At 34.3% G+C, this 18,554-nt stretch overlaps 1 protein-coding gene across 1 annotated transcript; it reads right to left on the bottom strand.

The window, feature by feature from the left end:
* Positions 1-5,742: 5,742 nt before the first annotated feature.
* LOC145047520 (uncharacterized) lies at positions 5,743-8,374 on the bottom strand. The gene is made up of 2 exons (XM_078995817.1): positions 8,249-8,374; positions 5,743-7,794 (listed from the first exon to the last, which is right to left on the bottom strand). The coding sequence occupies exon 2, from the start codon at positions 7,606-7,608 to the stop codon at positions 6,046-6,048; it is 1,563 nt and encodes a 520-aa protein (XP_078851943.1). The 5' UTR covers positions 7,609-7,794; positions 8,249-8,374; the 3' UTR covers positions 5,743-6,045.
* Positions 8,375-18,554: the final 10,180 nt, after the last annotated feature.

The following is an 18,554-nucleotide window of genomic DNA, read 5'->3' as shown; positions in this document are numbered from 1 at the left end:
AACCGGACCGCTTGTAACCAAGACTCTCACTTCGAGAACTTGGCATATAGTCGTTCTAGCCTCAAGACCCCAAAAAGCTCTCGAAGATGCTCCTCGTGCTGCTCCCTGGTCTTGGAATACACCAAGATATCATCGGTGACACGATCACTGATCAATCAAGCATCAGCCTTCACACCCAATTCATCAAATCCATAAATAACACAAGCGCATTGGTGAGCCCAAATGGCAACTCGTAATGACCATAACAATTTCAAAACATGGTCTTCTCCACGTCCTCCTCTCTAACCCTCACCTGATGATACCTTAACCTCAAATCGATCTTGGAGAACCAAGAAGAACCCTGGACGGGGTCGTCAGTCCGCGGAAAAGGATAATGGTTCTTCACTATAAACTTGTTCAACTCCTAATAATCAATGCACATCCAGTGTGAACCATCCTTCTTCTTGACAAACAATATCGGTGATCCCCACAGCGAACTGCTCGATCTAATGAACTGCTTCACTAACAGCTCTTAAAGCTGAGAGGACAACTCCTACATCTCGTGCGGTGCCAGTCAGTACGGTGACTTGGCAATTGGAGTCGCACCTGGAACCAAATTGATCCTGAACTCAACTTGGCTCTTAGGAGGCACACCGGGTAACTCCTCTAGAAACACATTAGCAAATTCTCAAACGACCGGCACATTCGAAACTGAGGTCTGGTCCCCTACCCGAGTATCAATCACATATGCAAGCTAACTCGTACAACCATGTTGAATATAGTGTTGAGCATTGGCATCAGAGAAAAAATCTTACCCATTCCTGGTACCCTCACCATAGATAACCAGTTCTCCCCCACTTGGGTTTCGAACAACCACCCATTGACCCTCACATTCTATCACAGCACCAAACCTACTCAGCCAATCCATCCCAACAATCACACGCACATTCTCCATGGGGATCGAAATCAAATTGATTAGATAAGGTACCCCAAAAATCTACAAAATACAACCTGATTAACCCTGGATGCGGAACCCCGTGTTCGTTGGTGATAGAAACCCACAACGGACACTCTAACTCTCCAATAGGAATATCAAACCCCTTATAGAATGTCTGGGATACAAAATATCGACTCGCATCCGAGTCAAAAAGCACAAGAGCAGTCAAAGAGTTCACTAGAAAGGTGCCTAAAAGAATCATAAACATAGCCATACCATAAATAAATCGAAAAAATATAAACAGAAACATACTAGTAGCGATGTATAGTGCTGCCCTGGCCTCCTCAAAAGTGAGCTGAAAAGCACAACCTTGAGCCCTTGGGGGCTCTAACCTACCCTGGCGCCCATCGGTGATCCTCAGAGTGGTTGGCGTTGGGTTCTGCGTCGGCTTGGCGGCGATCAATGGACAGTTGGCCTTCACATGGCCAACCTGATCAAAATGGTAGCAAATTTTGGTGTTCGATACTAGGGCCGGCTAGCGAAAATCCCTCGAAAAGTGTCCTTCCTTACCACATTTGTGGCATCCAGCAAATGATCGACAAGAAACATCATGAACCTTGTCGCACTTGCCACAAGTACGACCCCTCTGACTTCCAGATCTCAGATCAGTGACCTTGAACTGCTTTGTTGTAGGCTGCAACTGTATGAGGGCTTGCCTCTACTCCCTCGTCTAGAGCTCCAAATCAATCTCCCACTGCCTAGCGGCCTTCTATAACGAATAATATGACTTTCATTTAGATTACTAAGGCTAAAAAGTAGTTTATCAAAAACTCACTTTTTACGTCATTCGGTGTCGTGCCGGTTTTGTCGCGGATTTTTGGTTGGTCATAACTTCTTTGTTATAACTCGGATTTCAACGAGGTTTTCGCCTACAAGTTTCTAACGAGATTTTCTACAACATCAAATAACAAAATTTTACTTATTTAAAATTTTATATTTTCACTAAATTTCACTATTTGGCTTTTAATTGGAATCTCATAAGACTTCCAATATTTTCTGAGTGATTCTAAACATAGTTTAACTTCATTTCTAGTAAAAACCATTTGTTAGAACTCAACACTCAATTTCACATAGTATTTCACAATTTTATTCATTACAAAACACGATTTCAAAGCGTGTATGTTACAAATACCTCCTGCTTTTGAGGATTTCATCCCCGAAATTACATCGATTAAAATAAATGGGGATATTTTGCTTTTATCTCATTCTTATTCTCCCATGTATAGTTTGGGCCTCGATGGTGTTTCCACTTGACAAGCACCAATTCTACTTCTTTATTGCGTAGCTTAGTTGTTCTTTCATTCACGATTTCTTCAGGCTCTTCAACATATCTTAACTTATTATCCAATTTCACCTCGGATAATGGAACTGTCTCATCGTAGATGCTCAAGCATTTGCGCAGATAACTTACATGAAACACATCATGAATACCTGCCAAATCTTCAGGCAATTCTAAGCGGTATGCTTGCTTTCCAATTCTCTAGATGATTTTGAAAGGACCAACAAATCTAGGACTCAACTTTCCTTTCTTCCCAAATCACATAAGGCCTTTCCATGGGGATACTTTCAGCATCACGAAATCACCCACTTGGAATTCCATAGGTCGTCTTCTCTTTTCCATATAGGACTTATATTGATCCTGGGTTGCTTTCATTCTTTCTCGTACGATTTGAATCTTGTTGGTGGTGTCTTGAATCATTTAAGGGCCTCCAAGGATCTTCTGTCCTACATCACGCCAACATAACGGCGTACGACATTTGCGACCATAAAATGCTTCATATGATGGCATTTTGATTGAAGTATGGTAACTGTTATTATACGAAAATTCAACAAGCGGTTAGTATTTATCCCAGTTACCACCGAACTCCAATACACATGCACGAAGCATATCTTCTACAGTTTGGATTGTTCTCTCCGTCTGACCATCTGTCTGGGGATGATAAGTGGTGCTGAGAGCAACTCGAGATCCCAATTCGCATTGCATATTCACCCAAAAGTGAGAAGTGAAGCGAGTATCGCAATCGGAAATGATCTTTAGTGGCACACCATGTCTTGCAACAATTTCATCCAAGTATACTTGTGCATATTTCTCCATTGGAGCCGTTTCACGCATGGAGAGAAAATGTGCACTCTTAGTCAGGCGGTCGACGATTACCCAAATGCTATCATGCTATCTAGCAGTCTTCGTCAATTTGGTAATAAAATCCATGGACAGCTCTCCCCACTTCCATACAGGACCACTAAGACTTTCTGGGGTTCCATAAGGCTTTTGGTGCTCTGTTTTGACTTGTAAGCATACTAAGCATTCATGTACATATCTTCCAATGTCTCTCTTTAATCCAGGTCAACAATAATCCGCTTTTACATCGTAGTACATTTTACTTGTACCAAAATGTATTGATAGCTTAGACTTATGAGTTTCATCTAAAATCTTCTGTCTTAATCCACCAATCTTTGGAATCTATAGCCGATTCTTAAATACTTTTAATCCTCGTGGATCATCAAGTAAAATATCAGCATAATGTACCATTCCTTCATTCTTCACATTTTCTGGCTTTAAGGCCTCAACTTGCCACTTCTCTAGTTCATCAAGAATAGTGAACTTCACCATAGTGTGAGTAATAGTATAACACATACTATTACGATAAATTTTCCTGCTAGGTGCATCTGCAACCACATTAGCCTTTCCAGGATGGTACAGGATTTCGCAATCATAGTCCTTGATCAGCTCCATGGCTCGTTGTTGTCTCATATTCAGAGTTTGCTGACTGAATATATACTTGAGACTCTTATGGTCGGTAAACAGTTGGCATTTCGTACCAAAAAGGTAATGTCTCCAAAGTTTTAGGACAAATACTACTGCAGCGAGTTCAAGATCATGGGTGGGATAATTCTTTTCATAATCTTTCAGTTGTCTTGAAGCATAGGCTATCACTTTACCACGCTGCATCAACACACAACCGAGTCCCAATCTTGAAACATCGCTATACACGGAGAAATCATCATCACCTTCTGGGAGTGATAAGATGGGAGCATGAGTCAAAAGATTTTTTAGAGTTGAGAAAGCTTTTTCTTGAGCTTCACCCCATTCAAACTTCACTTCCTTCCATGTAAGACTTGTGAGAGGTACGGCTATATGAGAAAAGTCTTAAATGAATCTCCGGTAATATCCCACGAGACCTAAGAAACTTCGAATTTCGGAAGCATTATACGGGGTACTTCACAATTTTGAATGGCTTCGATTTTGATACGATCTACGGATACATCGTCACTAGAAATAATATGGCCGAGAAATTGAGTTTGACGAAGCCAAAATTCACATTTCGAGAATTTAGCATAAAGTTTCTCCTTTCGAAGAAGTTCTAAGATTTCACGAATATGAATGGCATGATCGGCTTCAGACTTGGAATAGATTAGAATATCGTCAGTGAATACGATGACAGACTTATCGAGCATTGACCTTCGATTCTCGTTTAGGATGTATCGGTCAAATATCGCTCGATCTAAAATTCGAGTTTTTAGCTATCTATTGCTAAGTTGAAACTTCGAAAAATCATAACTTCCTCATACGAAGTCAGATTGTGGCGTTCTTTTTATCGAATTTCTCGGTTTAACGAATAATACGACTTTCATTTAGATTACTAAGGCTAAAAAGTAGTTTATCAAAAACTCACTTTTTACGTCATTCGGCGCCGTGCCGGTTTTGTAGCGGATCTTCGGTTGGTCATAACTTCTTCATTATAACTCGGATTTCGACGAGGTTTTCGCCTACAAGTTTCTAACGAGATTTTCTACGACATCAAATAATAAAATTTTACTTATTTAAAATTTTATATTTTCGCTAAATTTCATTATTTGGCTTTTAATTGGAATCTTATAAGACTTCCAATATTTTCTGAGTGATTCTAAACATAGTTTTACTTCATTTCTAGTAAAAACCATTTGTTAGAACTCAACACTCAATTTCACATAGTATTTCACAATTTTATTCATTATAAAACACGATTTCCAAACGTGTATGTTACAATAACCTAGCCAAGTTGACTCTTATACTACTTGAAACCTAACATCAAATCGAACTCATGCTATTAAAATAAGGTTTCAAGTTTATATATATATATATATATATATATATATATATATATATATATATATATATATATATATATATATATATATATATATATATATATATATATATATATATATATATATATATATATATATATATATATATATATATATATATATATATATTTAAAATCAAGTAGAACCTGACTACCTGAGCTATTAGAGTAGTACATTTGTAACCTTCACATGTATATATACATAAGTATTGAGTTGAGTAGAAATTGAATTTGTTGATTACCAAATAAGCGGTCATGGCGGCATATTGACTCGACTCTCCTACAGTCAGAGATTCAACCAAACAAAATATATTACAATTTATATCTTCTCTTTATATATATATATATATATATATATATATATATATATATATATATATATATATATATATATATATATATATATATATATATATATATATATATATATATATATATATATATATATATATATATATATATATATATACAGATTTTTATGTTGTGAACCAAAACAATTACAAGTAGCAAATAATAAGTAAAACTATAAATATAGAACAAAAATGAATAAATAAATAAATAAATAAAACAATTACAAGTAACAAATAATAAGCGAACAAAATATATTACAACTTATATTTTCTCACCTACAGTCCGAGATTCAACCGAAAAAATATATTACAACTTATATTTTCTCTTTTTATAGAAAAAAAAATTATTTTTATACAGATTTTTATTTTGTAAACCAAAACAATTACAAGTAACAAATAATAAGCGATTCAATTGCTGCTGCTGAAAGCATAACCCGATTCCGGATTTGCATCTCTACGGGAACTTTTTTGAACCCGAAACCACAAATAGCATAACTAAACAGTAAAAACAAACTTATAACCCGTTTAACGGCTTCTTCTTATTCCGATGTGGGAAACTTTATACAAAAAAAAAAAAAAAAAAGTTGTTCAATCAGATCCCATCTGTAACAGCGTCCTTCAAGCTCCCCCCAAGCAACGACAACAAACTGCCACCATGGACTCGCCCCTCTGGAACCACAACACCTTCCTTATGGTTTGGAGTAAATGACGAAAACGCCCATGTCCTCATAGACGAAGGAACTAGCACTTGAGGCGGAATGAGTTGTCGTCTTTTCGCAGGCCTTTCTAACCAACCGACAGAACTAGATACAACACTGACACCCGATAATGAGTTATTATTGTCAGATGCAGACTGGGCCACCACACCATGAAAGAGTCGTGGCCTAATACCTCCCTCACTTTCTTGAACCATGGTTCCATGTGCCATACATAAACCACCTTTCCCTCTAGCAAACTTCTCACACTTCCCCTCTCCTCCTCCTCCTACCCACCCGCACCGCCTCCCGCCGCCATGGCCTTTACAGAAATCCGTGCTACCTTGGGCGCACTTGGTGCAATTTTCAAATTTGCACCGCTTCCCGCCGCCATGTGTCACACAACAATGGGTCCGGCCACGCGCGCTCTTGGTGCACCCCGCCACCACGCACCGCTTTCCACCGCCGTGCATCACACAGAAATTGGTTCCTCCGTGCACGCTTTTAGGGCAAATCCCACCGCCTTCATACAAACATCTTTTTCCTCCGCCATGGGATTTACAAAGTTGAGTACTACCTTCAGCACCGGTGGTGCAACCGGAAAACACACACCGCTTCCCGCCGCCATGAGCTTTGCAGTAATTAGTGCTCCCCTGAGCTCCCTTGGTGCAACCGTGGAACCAACACCGCCTGCCGCCGCCGTGAGAGATGCACAACCCTGGTTGTAATTCGGCGCTCCGGGAACAACCTTCCACCACACACCTCTTTCCGCCACCATGTTTGATGCAGAACTCCCACTTCCCCCTAGCGGCGTTGCTGCACCCTGTTGGGTGGCGGCACCGCCTCCGGCCGCCACGCGGTATGAGAGATTCTGTTTGACCTGATGTTGTTCCTGTTGAGTAGCCTGAGACAACCGATGATTCGGAAGGACACCCATGATCGGATTTTTCTCCATGTTCAGAAAGCTCACATCTTTGGAGTAAGGTTTTGCTTGTAGTACTACTTTTTCTTGGAGCTAGAAGAAGCGATGGAATATAGCCACCTGACTTTTTTGCTGATGTGGCACCCTCGTCAAAAACAGAAATTCCGAAACCATTATTAGCTTCGAAAGATCCACTGTAATGATTAGAAAATCGATTCAGATGACTCTTTGAAGCACCAGAATTATAAGAAAGAGAAAGTTGAAGAACTGAATCTTCATCGGCTTGTTTTTTGTTTCGGTTGATTCCAGAAGAACAAAAATCATTGGAGTAAGTAGTTGGTGTAGGCCCTAATCCGAGGACCAATGTGGAGCCATGTTTGGGTGCACTCTTTGTATGTTGTTCTCTAGAGTTTATAAAACTAATGTTACTTCTCGAAGCCAAACGTAAGGTGGTATCACCATAATCATAATTCTTACTTAAGTCATCGTTACAAACAAAGGCTGCATTGAGATCGATCTTCAGGTTATTGTAAACCATTTTTCTAAAGGGAGTTTGGGTAAGTAGTAAGAGAATCAATTACTATTTACAACTATAAGCATCTATAGATCAAAATAAACAGAACATGGGAACTTTCCACCAAGCTACATCCACCACTCACGAATCCAGATGTATCTCTCCTATCCATTTGTGTACAAGGAAGTGTACTCTATCATTCACCTGAAACTGAAAGAAAAGATTTTTTAACATCAAGAAGAGCAAGAATCAAAAGTCACATGAAAACTTTGAACAAGATGGATTCAAGACATAGAATCTTGGGTACATGAAAGATAAATCTATAAAAGATACATCGAACTGATTTTTTCCCCATTCCAATGCAAAATCTAAGTTCCACTACCCCAGATGATATTTACTTAAGTTCAAATATATCTCGATCCCATTAACGATTAGAGCAGCAACTAACTTCTAGAAATCGACTTCAAATGACAACATAATTATAGAAACAATATAACAAAAGCATATGAAATCCTTAATCTGTAAAACGATGCAAAATCAAGAATCAAGTAACTGCGAAAGCAGCATTTCTTATATCATCGTCTATTGAACTTTTCCCATAGATGAAATTAGAAAGAGAGCAATAGAAAATTAGAAATTAACAAAAGGTAGTCAAAGAATATACCTCAAATTTTGAGAAATATTAGTCAAGATTAGAACATCTGAGAGGTCATTAAGGACAACGGAATCCACCGAAGAACGTCAATTGACAGGTATATAGAGAGCTGATTAGCGATGGGGAAACGGGAAGATGAAGTTTCGAACAGGTGGAATCTTAAATAGGTACCGAAGGGGCGAAGGGGAGAAGGGGCGAACGGGAAAAAAGGAGAGGAATATTTTTTTAAAGAAAATTGTATTTTCAACCCTTGTACTTTCTAAAAGTGTTAATATAATCCTTGCAAACCTAAACAGAAGGTTGTACGGGTTGGGGTCATTCGGTTTGGGACCGAATAGTCGAACACAGATAATCTCATTAGGTTAGAATTAGGTTAACTTTCCGTTTATTTAGATTAACCGAATAACCCAAATGAAGAATCACATAAATATTTCTAAATTTTATTTTTATAGATAATTTTGTGTTTTATTTTCTTTTTATTTATATTTTTTGGGTTCAACCACGAATCCAATAACATTTACAACTTAAAAAAGGAGAAGTGGTCCAACATAAATCTGACGAATGGACAGAATATATATGCATCTTTTAAAACATTATGAGATATATTTTTAGTACCCCTTAAAATGTTATAAAATATAAGTAGTAATTTGTGAATGAAAAACATTCGTTCTAAAACAATACATTTTAGTTTCCGTTTAATTTGTAGTATTTATAATACATTAACTCATTTGGTCAGACTAGTTAAAGGGTTTATCACATCCAAAATATATATCATGTCAAAATGATTTGATAACACCAAATTGAAGAAATGGATAATTTGTTATAATATCTTTAACTTTTCAAGACAGCATTTTTTTTGGGTTTTTTTTTTCTTTTTTTTTTTCATTTATTTATTTTTAATTGTTTTTTTTCAATATATTTATTTAATCACATTGTATTAATAAAAAAGAACAAAACATGCAATTTAATTAACTCCTAGATTAACAATAACATTAAAACTTAGTAGTATGAAACCGATTAAATTGAATTCTATTTAGTTTGGTTACTGTTAATATTAAATTATTAAAAAACTAAATAAACTGAAATTTGATTAAATCAACCAAATAACACCATTACTGCTAGGGATGAACGTAGGTGGGTACCTGTCCGAATTATCTTGAATGGGAACTAAAACCGGGGTTCCTAAAATATTGGAACCGGAACCGACGGGTAGCGGTTCTCATACTGGATATCCGATTCGTTAAATTTGTTGAATTTTTAAAACTTATCAAAGTATATCTATTGTAAACTTACAAAAGCGTTATCGATAATATCAATACATACAGTACGTAGCCAGAATTTTGTTTTATGGTGGGCCAAATAATAAATAAGAACGAGTGGCAAAACTCTTCAAACGATAATAAAATGTAACTATATATGCATTCTTAACTAAATTGTTTATTAAGTTACACACGATATTGTCTTACATCATTAAAATAATCTAAAATGAAGTATAATCGACATAGATAATAATGTATTCTTTTCTACCAATTTCAAGTTTTGAATGGAATATGCAATATCACAACTCTAATTCGTTTTATTTAACAAAAATATATATTATACATACCGTATATATGTAATTTTAATTTTGGGAGGGTGGGCCAAGGTCCATTTTTGCCCTATATTGGCTATACCCCTGAATATATAATAAACTCCACTAATTTCATGTATCTTAAATTCATAATTATGATTTAAAAAATTCAAACAATTGAAGTTCATAGCTAAACGAATATTTCTATAAGTTAGAATTTAAGTTCAACACAATATTATATTATCTATTGTCTACAAATTTCATTTTGAACTTGGATATTTAAATTCACAATGAAAATTACACATGGACATTTAAAGGTTCAAAACAAATTATTCAAAATTCTAGATTTTAAATGATGTTATTCATGATACTTGTATAAAGTAAGTGATTGTGATATATTCTTGTGGGTACCCAACGGGTAGCGGTTCCTTAAAATGAGAACAATAACTGATTAAGGCGATTCCGATTCCAGAACTCACGGTTCTGAAGCAATTTTGATTCAGAAAGCATGTAACCTATTTCGTTGCGCATCCCTATCTAATGCTATTGCACTGCATAGGGGATTTATTTTGTCTTTGTACGATATAAAAAGGATATCGTCTCTAACCAACTAGTCTCACACTCAATATGAGAAGATAAATCTTAAAACTGTACATAGTAAAAAGGTGTTGTCTATATTTGAGTCTGGGATCTTTCATATATAATTTCATATTCTTACCACTAGGACACTCACTTGAGTACGTCTTTGTACTAAAATATGGGACTCGTGGATAGTTAAATAGAATATTAACAATGTTTTGGTATGTTAATCGAGTATACACATTTTCTTGAATATATAGTTATATGTGATCTATTTTACTTGTTTGTGTGATTTTTTTTAATCGACAATATATTATGTAAGGAAATTTAGGGTTTGTGGTAGAGATCTGGATACCAACTTGGATCGTGATATCACTTTCCGAACTGATATTTCTACCCTATGATTGGGTTACAAGAAATTCAGCCTAGGATAATCCAAGGGGACACTTACGATTCTAGGCATAGAAATCATAAACCAATATGCTAGAGAATTCTGTGAAAGTATGATGAAAACGAGAGCTTAAGATCGTAACCCTCTTCTAAAGAGGAAGAACTTTTTATATATTAAGCGGGAGAGGGTTTCATTAGGTTTGAGCCGTCATTAGTTGTTTTGAAAGCAAGTCATGATAATCCTAATTTAATGAGGATTTAGGGTTACCAAAACTAACAAGTTTCGTTAGTTTTACCATAATCACCCTCACGAAATTGAATTTTCCACTATGTTCCCATATATAAAATTCCCCAGCCAGGGGCTCTGCTCCTTAGACCCCGCTAGAGGCGTTGCCCCAAGACTCCGCCAAAGGGGCACTGCCCCCGGACCCTCGACTAGTAGTCGAATCGACTTTTAATTCGATCTTATGCATGTCTGCATTCCGTACAACCCCGTACATATACTAGAGTACAAATTATGAAGTCTCTTAACTCACATGTTAGTTCCAGTTACTTAAAATGATATTGTGACACTAAAATCACCAACATAACCCACTGCTAAGCTAACACTTAATTTTATGTATGTTCCAGACGATATTTGAACCATCAACTACAAAGAAAGACGTCAACATCTAATATTGTTAGGCTAAGGGTTGCAATTTGGCTATATGGTTAACAAATTAACCAACATGAAAATCATCAATCAAGATTTATATTTTGGTTACTACTTTAGTCAATTAACCATTTTAATTGGAAATTTTCAATATGTTTTCATTAATTTTGCTAGTTCCAAAATAAAGAAGTTTGGAAGAAAAGTTAAAAACTAAATAATTATAATGATATTTGTAATCTTATATTAATATTTTAAAATAGATTTAATAAAAATAAACAACTAAATCCAAAAATGTTTGCTACTTCATTAATCTTCCAACTTTAAACCTTTATATCGAGCTAATATTGCAAATTGACATAAACATTAAATTTAATTTTCTATCAATTTTCTAGTTAACTAGCTCGTCACAATATCATGAACCTTGGTCCGAAAATCAATATGTATGTTTTGGTTTTGGATATTTTGAACATCCTAAACAAACAAAGAAAATACAAATATTTTGTTAACAAGATTAAAACATAATTTTTGGAAACACATACTTGATTATACAATAGTTAAACCAATGAACATATGTCATTTTTCTCATATATACTTATATTATTTATTAAATTATATGTAGAACCCAGAACATTACCCCTTCCATCCTATAAAACTATAGCATTTGAAAATAAATAAATATGTCGATAAAGACATCTATTAGAAAATATAATCTTCAACAAAAGTAAGAGGAAGAAGATAGAGTATTCATGAATCTAAGAGGGCCAATTAAATATTTCAATTCCAATATTTAACTTTTTTGGGTGCGTGTGTTATGTGTGCATAACTCACTACACTCAATGGTGTGTACGAACTACCAAAAATACCCATGACTTGTAGAGACAAAATCAATGTGTGGTCCTCTCTTTTTATGACTTTTGTAGTAAAGAGACATTTAAGAATTTTAATATGAAATTATAAATAATGCAAGTGTCACTATAAATTATAATCATTTTAGGAAACTTCCGTCCGTTTTATAAAATGTTAGAGTCGGCCATCTGTGCCACTGGACAAATACATACGTTTGTTTCTTTAGAGGCATAAATTTATAATTGGTAAAATGTCCGAATGTTTAATATTAAACCATTTTGAGGATCAACACTCATGACTCAACACACGAATCATATTGTTTGCTTTCCGAGCAATAACATTTGTAAGTGTAAAATTGTTTTTTAATGAAGGTCTAACTTGTCTTTTTAATTTTTTATGAAGATGGGTGTGACAGGGATTGACGTGAAGGGAAAATCTGTGGAGCTGATAAGTCGATGACGTGGCAATTGTCACCTAACAGTTAAAGTTTTACCCGTCCACGTCGGACATCTTGGTCGGTTTCAATCGCTCGATTGGCTCTTTGTGAGATGCGAGTACTCGTTTATGATACAGGTTACAACCTCTTGCCTCCTTCCATGGGGCTTTTAATATAAATAAAATAATGGGAGCAACTGGATTGTATTTAATTTATTTTAATCTACATTATAAGGTTTAAGGTTGCAAGTCTTTTATATAGTAATATAGATGCTGACGTGTTTGCTTTTAGCAATATCGATTGAAAATTTACATTTCAAAATAAAATCCCAAATAACTCTCAATTTGGTTGATTTCATTACTTATGATCGTTTAGTTTGTATATCGGATAAAGGCCATTAACGAACGAGAATCATTTGTTCATAAGTATTTGATTCCAAATAAAAGAATCATTTGTTCAAAAGTATTTAATCCCAAATGAATTACAAGATGTCTTTGTATATGACGACCTCTCCTTACTTCTAAAAATCTTTTATTATGAAAATTAATAAAGTTTTAATAGATGGTAGACGTATGTATTGACATTTTGGACATAAAAATTTGTATATAAAAAAAATGACATATGTATGCTTCTTATAAATAGTTGATTCGGTATTGTAGTAATTTGTATCACTATTTCTTAATCATGTTTGAAATTTCCAACAACACCATCTTTCACTTATCGTGGGGACTTGTGACAATTGCATTGAATAAATTCTCATCATACAATACTTTAATCAAGCTCTTTATGAGAATAACCCATAACCTCCCGTTAATATGTAAGGAAACGTGTTTGCAAATCAATGTCACCATTATACTAATGTCATATTTCAATAAACTATTTAGTTATTATGAATCTCATCTTATATGATATATGAGTGTCAACTAAATAGATGTATGTATAAGTTTTGCATATTTCGGAGTTAAATTAGACTAACCCGTGACATTCTTAAAATTAACACCATATTTAAATTATCCAATGAAATTGTACTAGAAAAAAAAAATAAAAAAAAAACATATTAACTGTAGTAAGTAAATTTATATAGAAGTTAAATTTAATTAAGATTAACCAATATACCAATTAAGATTAACAACAAATTTTGGTTAACCAATTAAATATCATCAGTTAAAAAGCCCATGTAAATATTTAGGTGGTGTTTGGATTAGCTTATTTGTGGTGGAAATAAGCAATAAGCAAAGAGGATGTTTATTAAAATTAACTTATTTAGTTTATTTCTAACACAATAAGCTGATTTTTAAAGATTTTATCTAAACATTTAAACTTAATTTATTGTGGTGGGAATAAACAATAAGCAATAATCACCCGCTTTTTTTTATATCCAAACACCCCCTTAATAATTAAAATATAAGTCGAAGAGTATGAATTTTGAAATGAATATAGTTCAAATACATATTTTTCTTGAACCATATAATAACAATATGTCGGCATCTATTAAAAGATATATACAGATATAAAGATTGTTTTGAAGTTGAATAATGGTTTATTAATCTTTAATCATGATTGACCAAAAATCAAAATATTCATAATAATATAAGAATATAAATCATATATCGGAACACTATTGTATGATGTATCAAAGTTAAAGTTCATTTATTCCAGTAATTGTTGTGCCAAAAAAAATAATAATAAAATAAAATATAAAAAAAAAAAAAAAAAAACGGTTAAGATTTTCTCTCTTGGAATAATGGCTACTAGGGTTTGTCGGTAATAGGGGAGGGTTTAACAATCGATCTCAACGATTTCTTTGTTTTGATCACCTACGTGATTTATGTTGTTTTGGTTTAACAAACATCATCCCTATTATTTCTTCATCATTTATTTTATTTAGTTTTGTGATGGTGGTTATGACAGATGGTTCTGGAGGTGTATAGGCTATTTTTTAACAGAAAAAGAGATAGCAAGAACGTTACTGGAACCAAAAGACCTAACATTGGGCAATAATTGTCCAACGTTCAAGTAAATTGGGTAAATGGTTCAATTTTACAAGATTTATTCATTTGGAAACGTTCAAGTAAATTGGGTAAATGGTTCAATTTTACAAGATTTATTCATTTGGAAACGTTCAAGTAAATTGGGTAAATGGTTCAATTTTACAAGATTTATTCATTTGGAAAATATGGAAGCTCTTGTAACATATGTAATATTTGGATTGGGAACCATAATATCTATGTTACATCGTTTTTATTTTATTGTAACGAATTTTAAAAAGGCGTCTCTTATGACAAGAAAACGAATGACAATATATTGACAACTTTAATGTATCTATGATCATTTATGTTGTCACTATATAGTATGACTTGTTAATTATACTTCTTTCATCTTATCAACTTTTATCTTTAATCTCTAAATATCAACTTCCAACTTACAAAGACATTATAGTTATGAGCAATATTAACCACATACAATACAAAATCTTAGAGAAAACACACTATGTCCAAAAAATAGATGACACGAAATTTGATAATCTTTTAGATTTCGTAATACCAACATAATACATATGATCAGTTTTTAGTTTTACACCATGACATATTGTTACAAATGTGATCATCAAATTTAATTTAGATTTTGGGAGTAACAATAATATTTTATAATGTCAACGTCAATATGGATAAACATTGATTTTTTTATAAGTATTTGTTTCTGGATTTACATGATATCCAGGTGTAACTTATTAAGTCCATGCATGTTGATTTTCATCACATGATTAACAGATTAAACTCGAATTGGGTGAGACTTCTTTTACTATTTAAATAAATAAATAAATAAAGTATCATCATAACATAAAAGTATATCATCAAATGAATAAACGTGAAGTAAAGTAGTAACCCTCTTATTTTGTAAGATTCTATATAAAATGATCCAATAATGTACATGACCTATAATTGATGACACATGTCTTCTAGTTTTTGTTTTTATTAAAATAATAAAGAATCTAATTATTGATAGTTGACTTCGTTAAAACATTAAATAATCTTTCAAAACTTATATATATATATATATATATATATATATATATATATATATATATATATATATATATATATATATATATATATATATATATATAGAGAGAGAGAGAGAGAGAGAGAGAGAGACAGAGACAGAGATAGAGACAGAGATAGAGAAGTAAGTTCAATTGAGAAAATAAAAAAAGGTTAAGAATGAGAGATTTATTCTCAGCTAATCATTTAATTAGTATCTTAGTATAGAATACACGGTAACAAACTTGTAAATATGATATATTAACCTTCAATCACAGATACAATTTCTTCTGGATCTTTTATTTGTTCTTCGTCAACATCATATATTATTCATTCATCTCAATTGTTCCTCTGTGTTCTTCATCAACATCATATGTTATTCATCAACATCATACATTCTACTACTTATTCGCTATCAAAGTCACGAAAAGCGGGAATGATGCCGAAAGTTCCAATCGTAATAACAACCAGGGACACCCCGAGTATGTTCCTGCAACGACGCCCCAAATCAAGGACCTACCAAAAGACAACAAACATTGACATTCCATACCACCACCATCCCTACTACGTCAGTGCCGACAAGACCATATGTTGGAAACCTGCCAAAATGCATCAAGTGTAGCTTTCATCACAAAGGAAAGTGCAGGGAAATGCACTGCAAGAACTGTAACAAAAAGGGGCATACCACAAATTTATGTAGGGCGCCGGCTCAACAGACCGCTCAGGACATAAAATTTGGATGGCGTCGGGCTTGCTACAGATGTGGAGAAGTAGGGCATTTCATAAAGGAGTGCCCAAAGACTAAAAACAAAGATGTCAGGAGCATCGGAAGTGCTTCAACAACATAGCGTGGGAAAGAAATAATAGACCTAGCTGAGATTCCGGTACGTTCATTCTCGATAGCACATATGCATGTATACTATATAATAGAAATGCGGAAAGGAGTATTGTGAGTCGTAGATTTAATAAATTTCTCAACCAAAAACCTCAAACACTTAAACGAAATATTTACAGTAGAATTGGAATAATCAAATCACTAGAGACGTGTACATAGGGTGCACTCTAACACTAAATCAACCAATTCGTTCAAATCATCCTAAAACCGGTCACAATAAAAATTTACGACATTTTCATTTTAACAATGTATTAGTTAGTTTCCTCACCATACCGATATCATATATTACGAAAAGGCCATTCACCTAAACCCATCGAGTAATAGAACCCTCGTTGTCTATGGTGACAAACCGGACACAAACCCCAGACTCACCTTTTACAGAAAGACTCAGAAGTACCTACACAGGAGGTACCACACCGTCCTAGCCCGTGCTGTGGATAAGAAACAAGAAGAGAAAGACATCAAGGATGTTGAAAAAGCCCATAACCTTCTCGATATATACCTAGAAGATCATCTGGGAATACCATCTGTACGGCAACCCGAGTTCAAAAATCAACCTAAGTTCAGTAGTTGTGGAAAAGGGTTGTTGTAAATGCCATCTCACCCAAGTTAATCACCCCACTCAAGTAGAGACTATGGACCCATACTAGTGAATCTATGATTACTAAGTGTATATATTGGAGCCTTATATAATTAAGATTCTATGGAATTAGGATTGGTAATTCCGCTTTAAATCTTTTTCCTTGTTTGGATGTGGGCTTAGAATAGAATCACCGATTCGACTGTCTTTTTGTCACACCCCAAAACCGGAACGGCGGAAACGTTCTGGGGTGGATGACGTCATATCAAGTATCACAACATATGCAGTATAGTAATCAAAGTACAACAACCATTGCATTAATAGTAATAGTTTTACATGGTTTACATTACATTACATCATCAAAGTAATACAAGTAATAATGTAGATGCAACTTGGTACTAAACGGTCTTCACAAAAAGCGTCTGAGATGTACCTGTCTATCGCTGACCTGAGAATACAAGTTATTTGAAAAGCGAGTATCAACACTTTTACAAATGCTTGTGAGTTCATAAGTATTTAGTGTCATTTTATCCAAATAACTTTATATAAGTAGTAGTTTTAAAGTATACAGTGAATTAGAGTCCTTTCCAGAAAATCTTATATTTTCTAATTAAATGCAGTCTTCTACCAAGACTGGACAGAGTTATGTGGTAAAAAAGTAATTTTTCCTTAACACTATCATTATCAAAATGTGGTATTGATTTTGAAAGAAAGTAGGAGAATATCAGGGAAAATAACATATGCATCAGCAGTGAAGACTGCTGACTAAGGCAAAAGAATTTATAGACTCCAGGGGAGTAGGGGTGCAAACGAGCCAAGCCGAGCCCGAGCCTGACCAAGCTCGAGCTCGGCTCGCTTAAAATTTGTATGGCTCGAGCTCGAGCTCGGCTCGTTTCGAGCCCCAAAAGCTGAGCTCGAGATCGGCTCGTAAAGTAATACATCGGCTCGGGCTCGGCTAGGGCTCGACTCGTTTTGTCTAACTGAGCTTAAACGAGCTTAAGCTTGGCTCGAGCTCGTTAAAAGCTCGTTTACAAAATGAATTCCATAATAATAATAAAAAATTTAAAAAATAATAAAAAAATAATAAACACGAATTTATTTGATTTTCAGCTAGGTGCAGACTAGTAGACTACTTAAATTCCAACCAAGATGCGTAAATAAAATCTTCAAATTACATAAGTTTTAAACTCCAACATACAAACCTAAAATGTAATTAAATCATCCAAAAGAAAGTCTTCCTATCATGGAAGTTCAAATTACAAAAATACTATAAAAACGATTAAATTTGAACATAACATATTATCAAAACTCAAAAGCTAATCTTCC

This window comes from Lactuca saligna, chromosome 5, assembly GCF_052625555.1.
Source record: "Lactuca saligna cultivar CGN05327 chromosome 5, ASM5262555v1, whole genome shotgun sequence".
NCBI lineage: Eukaryota > Viridiplantae > Streptophyta > Magnoliopsida > Asterales > Asteraceae > Lactuca > Lactuca saligna.
Note: the sequence above shows the minus strand (reverse complement) of the source record. Positions and strands in the feature narration are given on the sequence as shown.

What these genes read in the sequence shown, in the direction of transcription:
- LOC145047520 (XM_078995817.1), bottom strand. Translation starts at nt 7,608, where the DNA reads ATGGTTTACAATAACCTGAAGATCGATCTCAATGCAGCCTTTGTTTGT.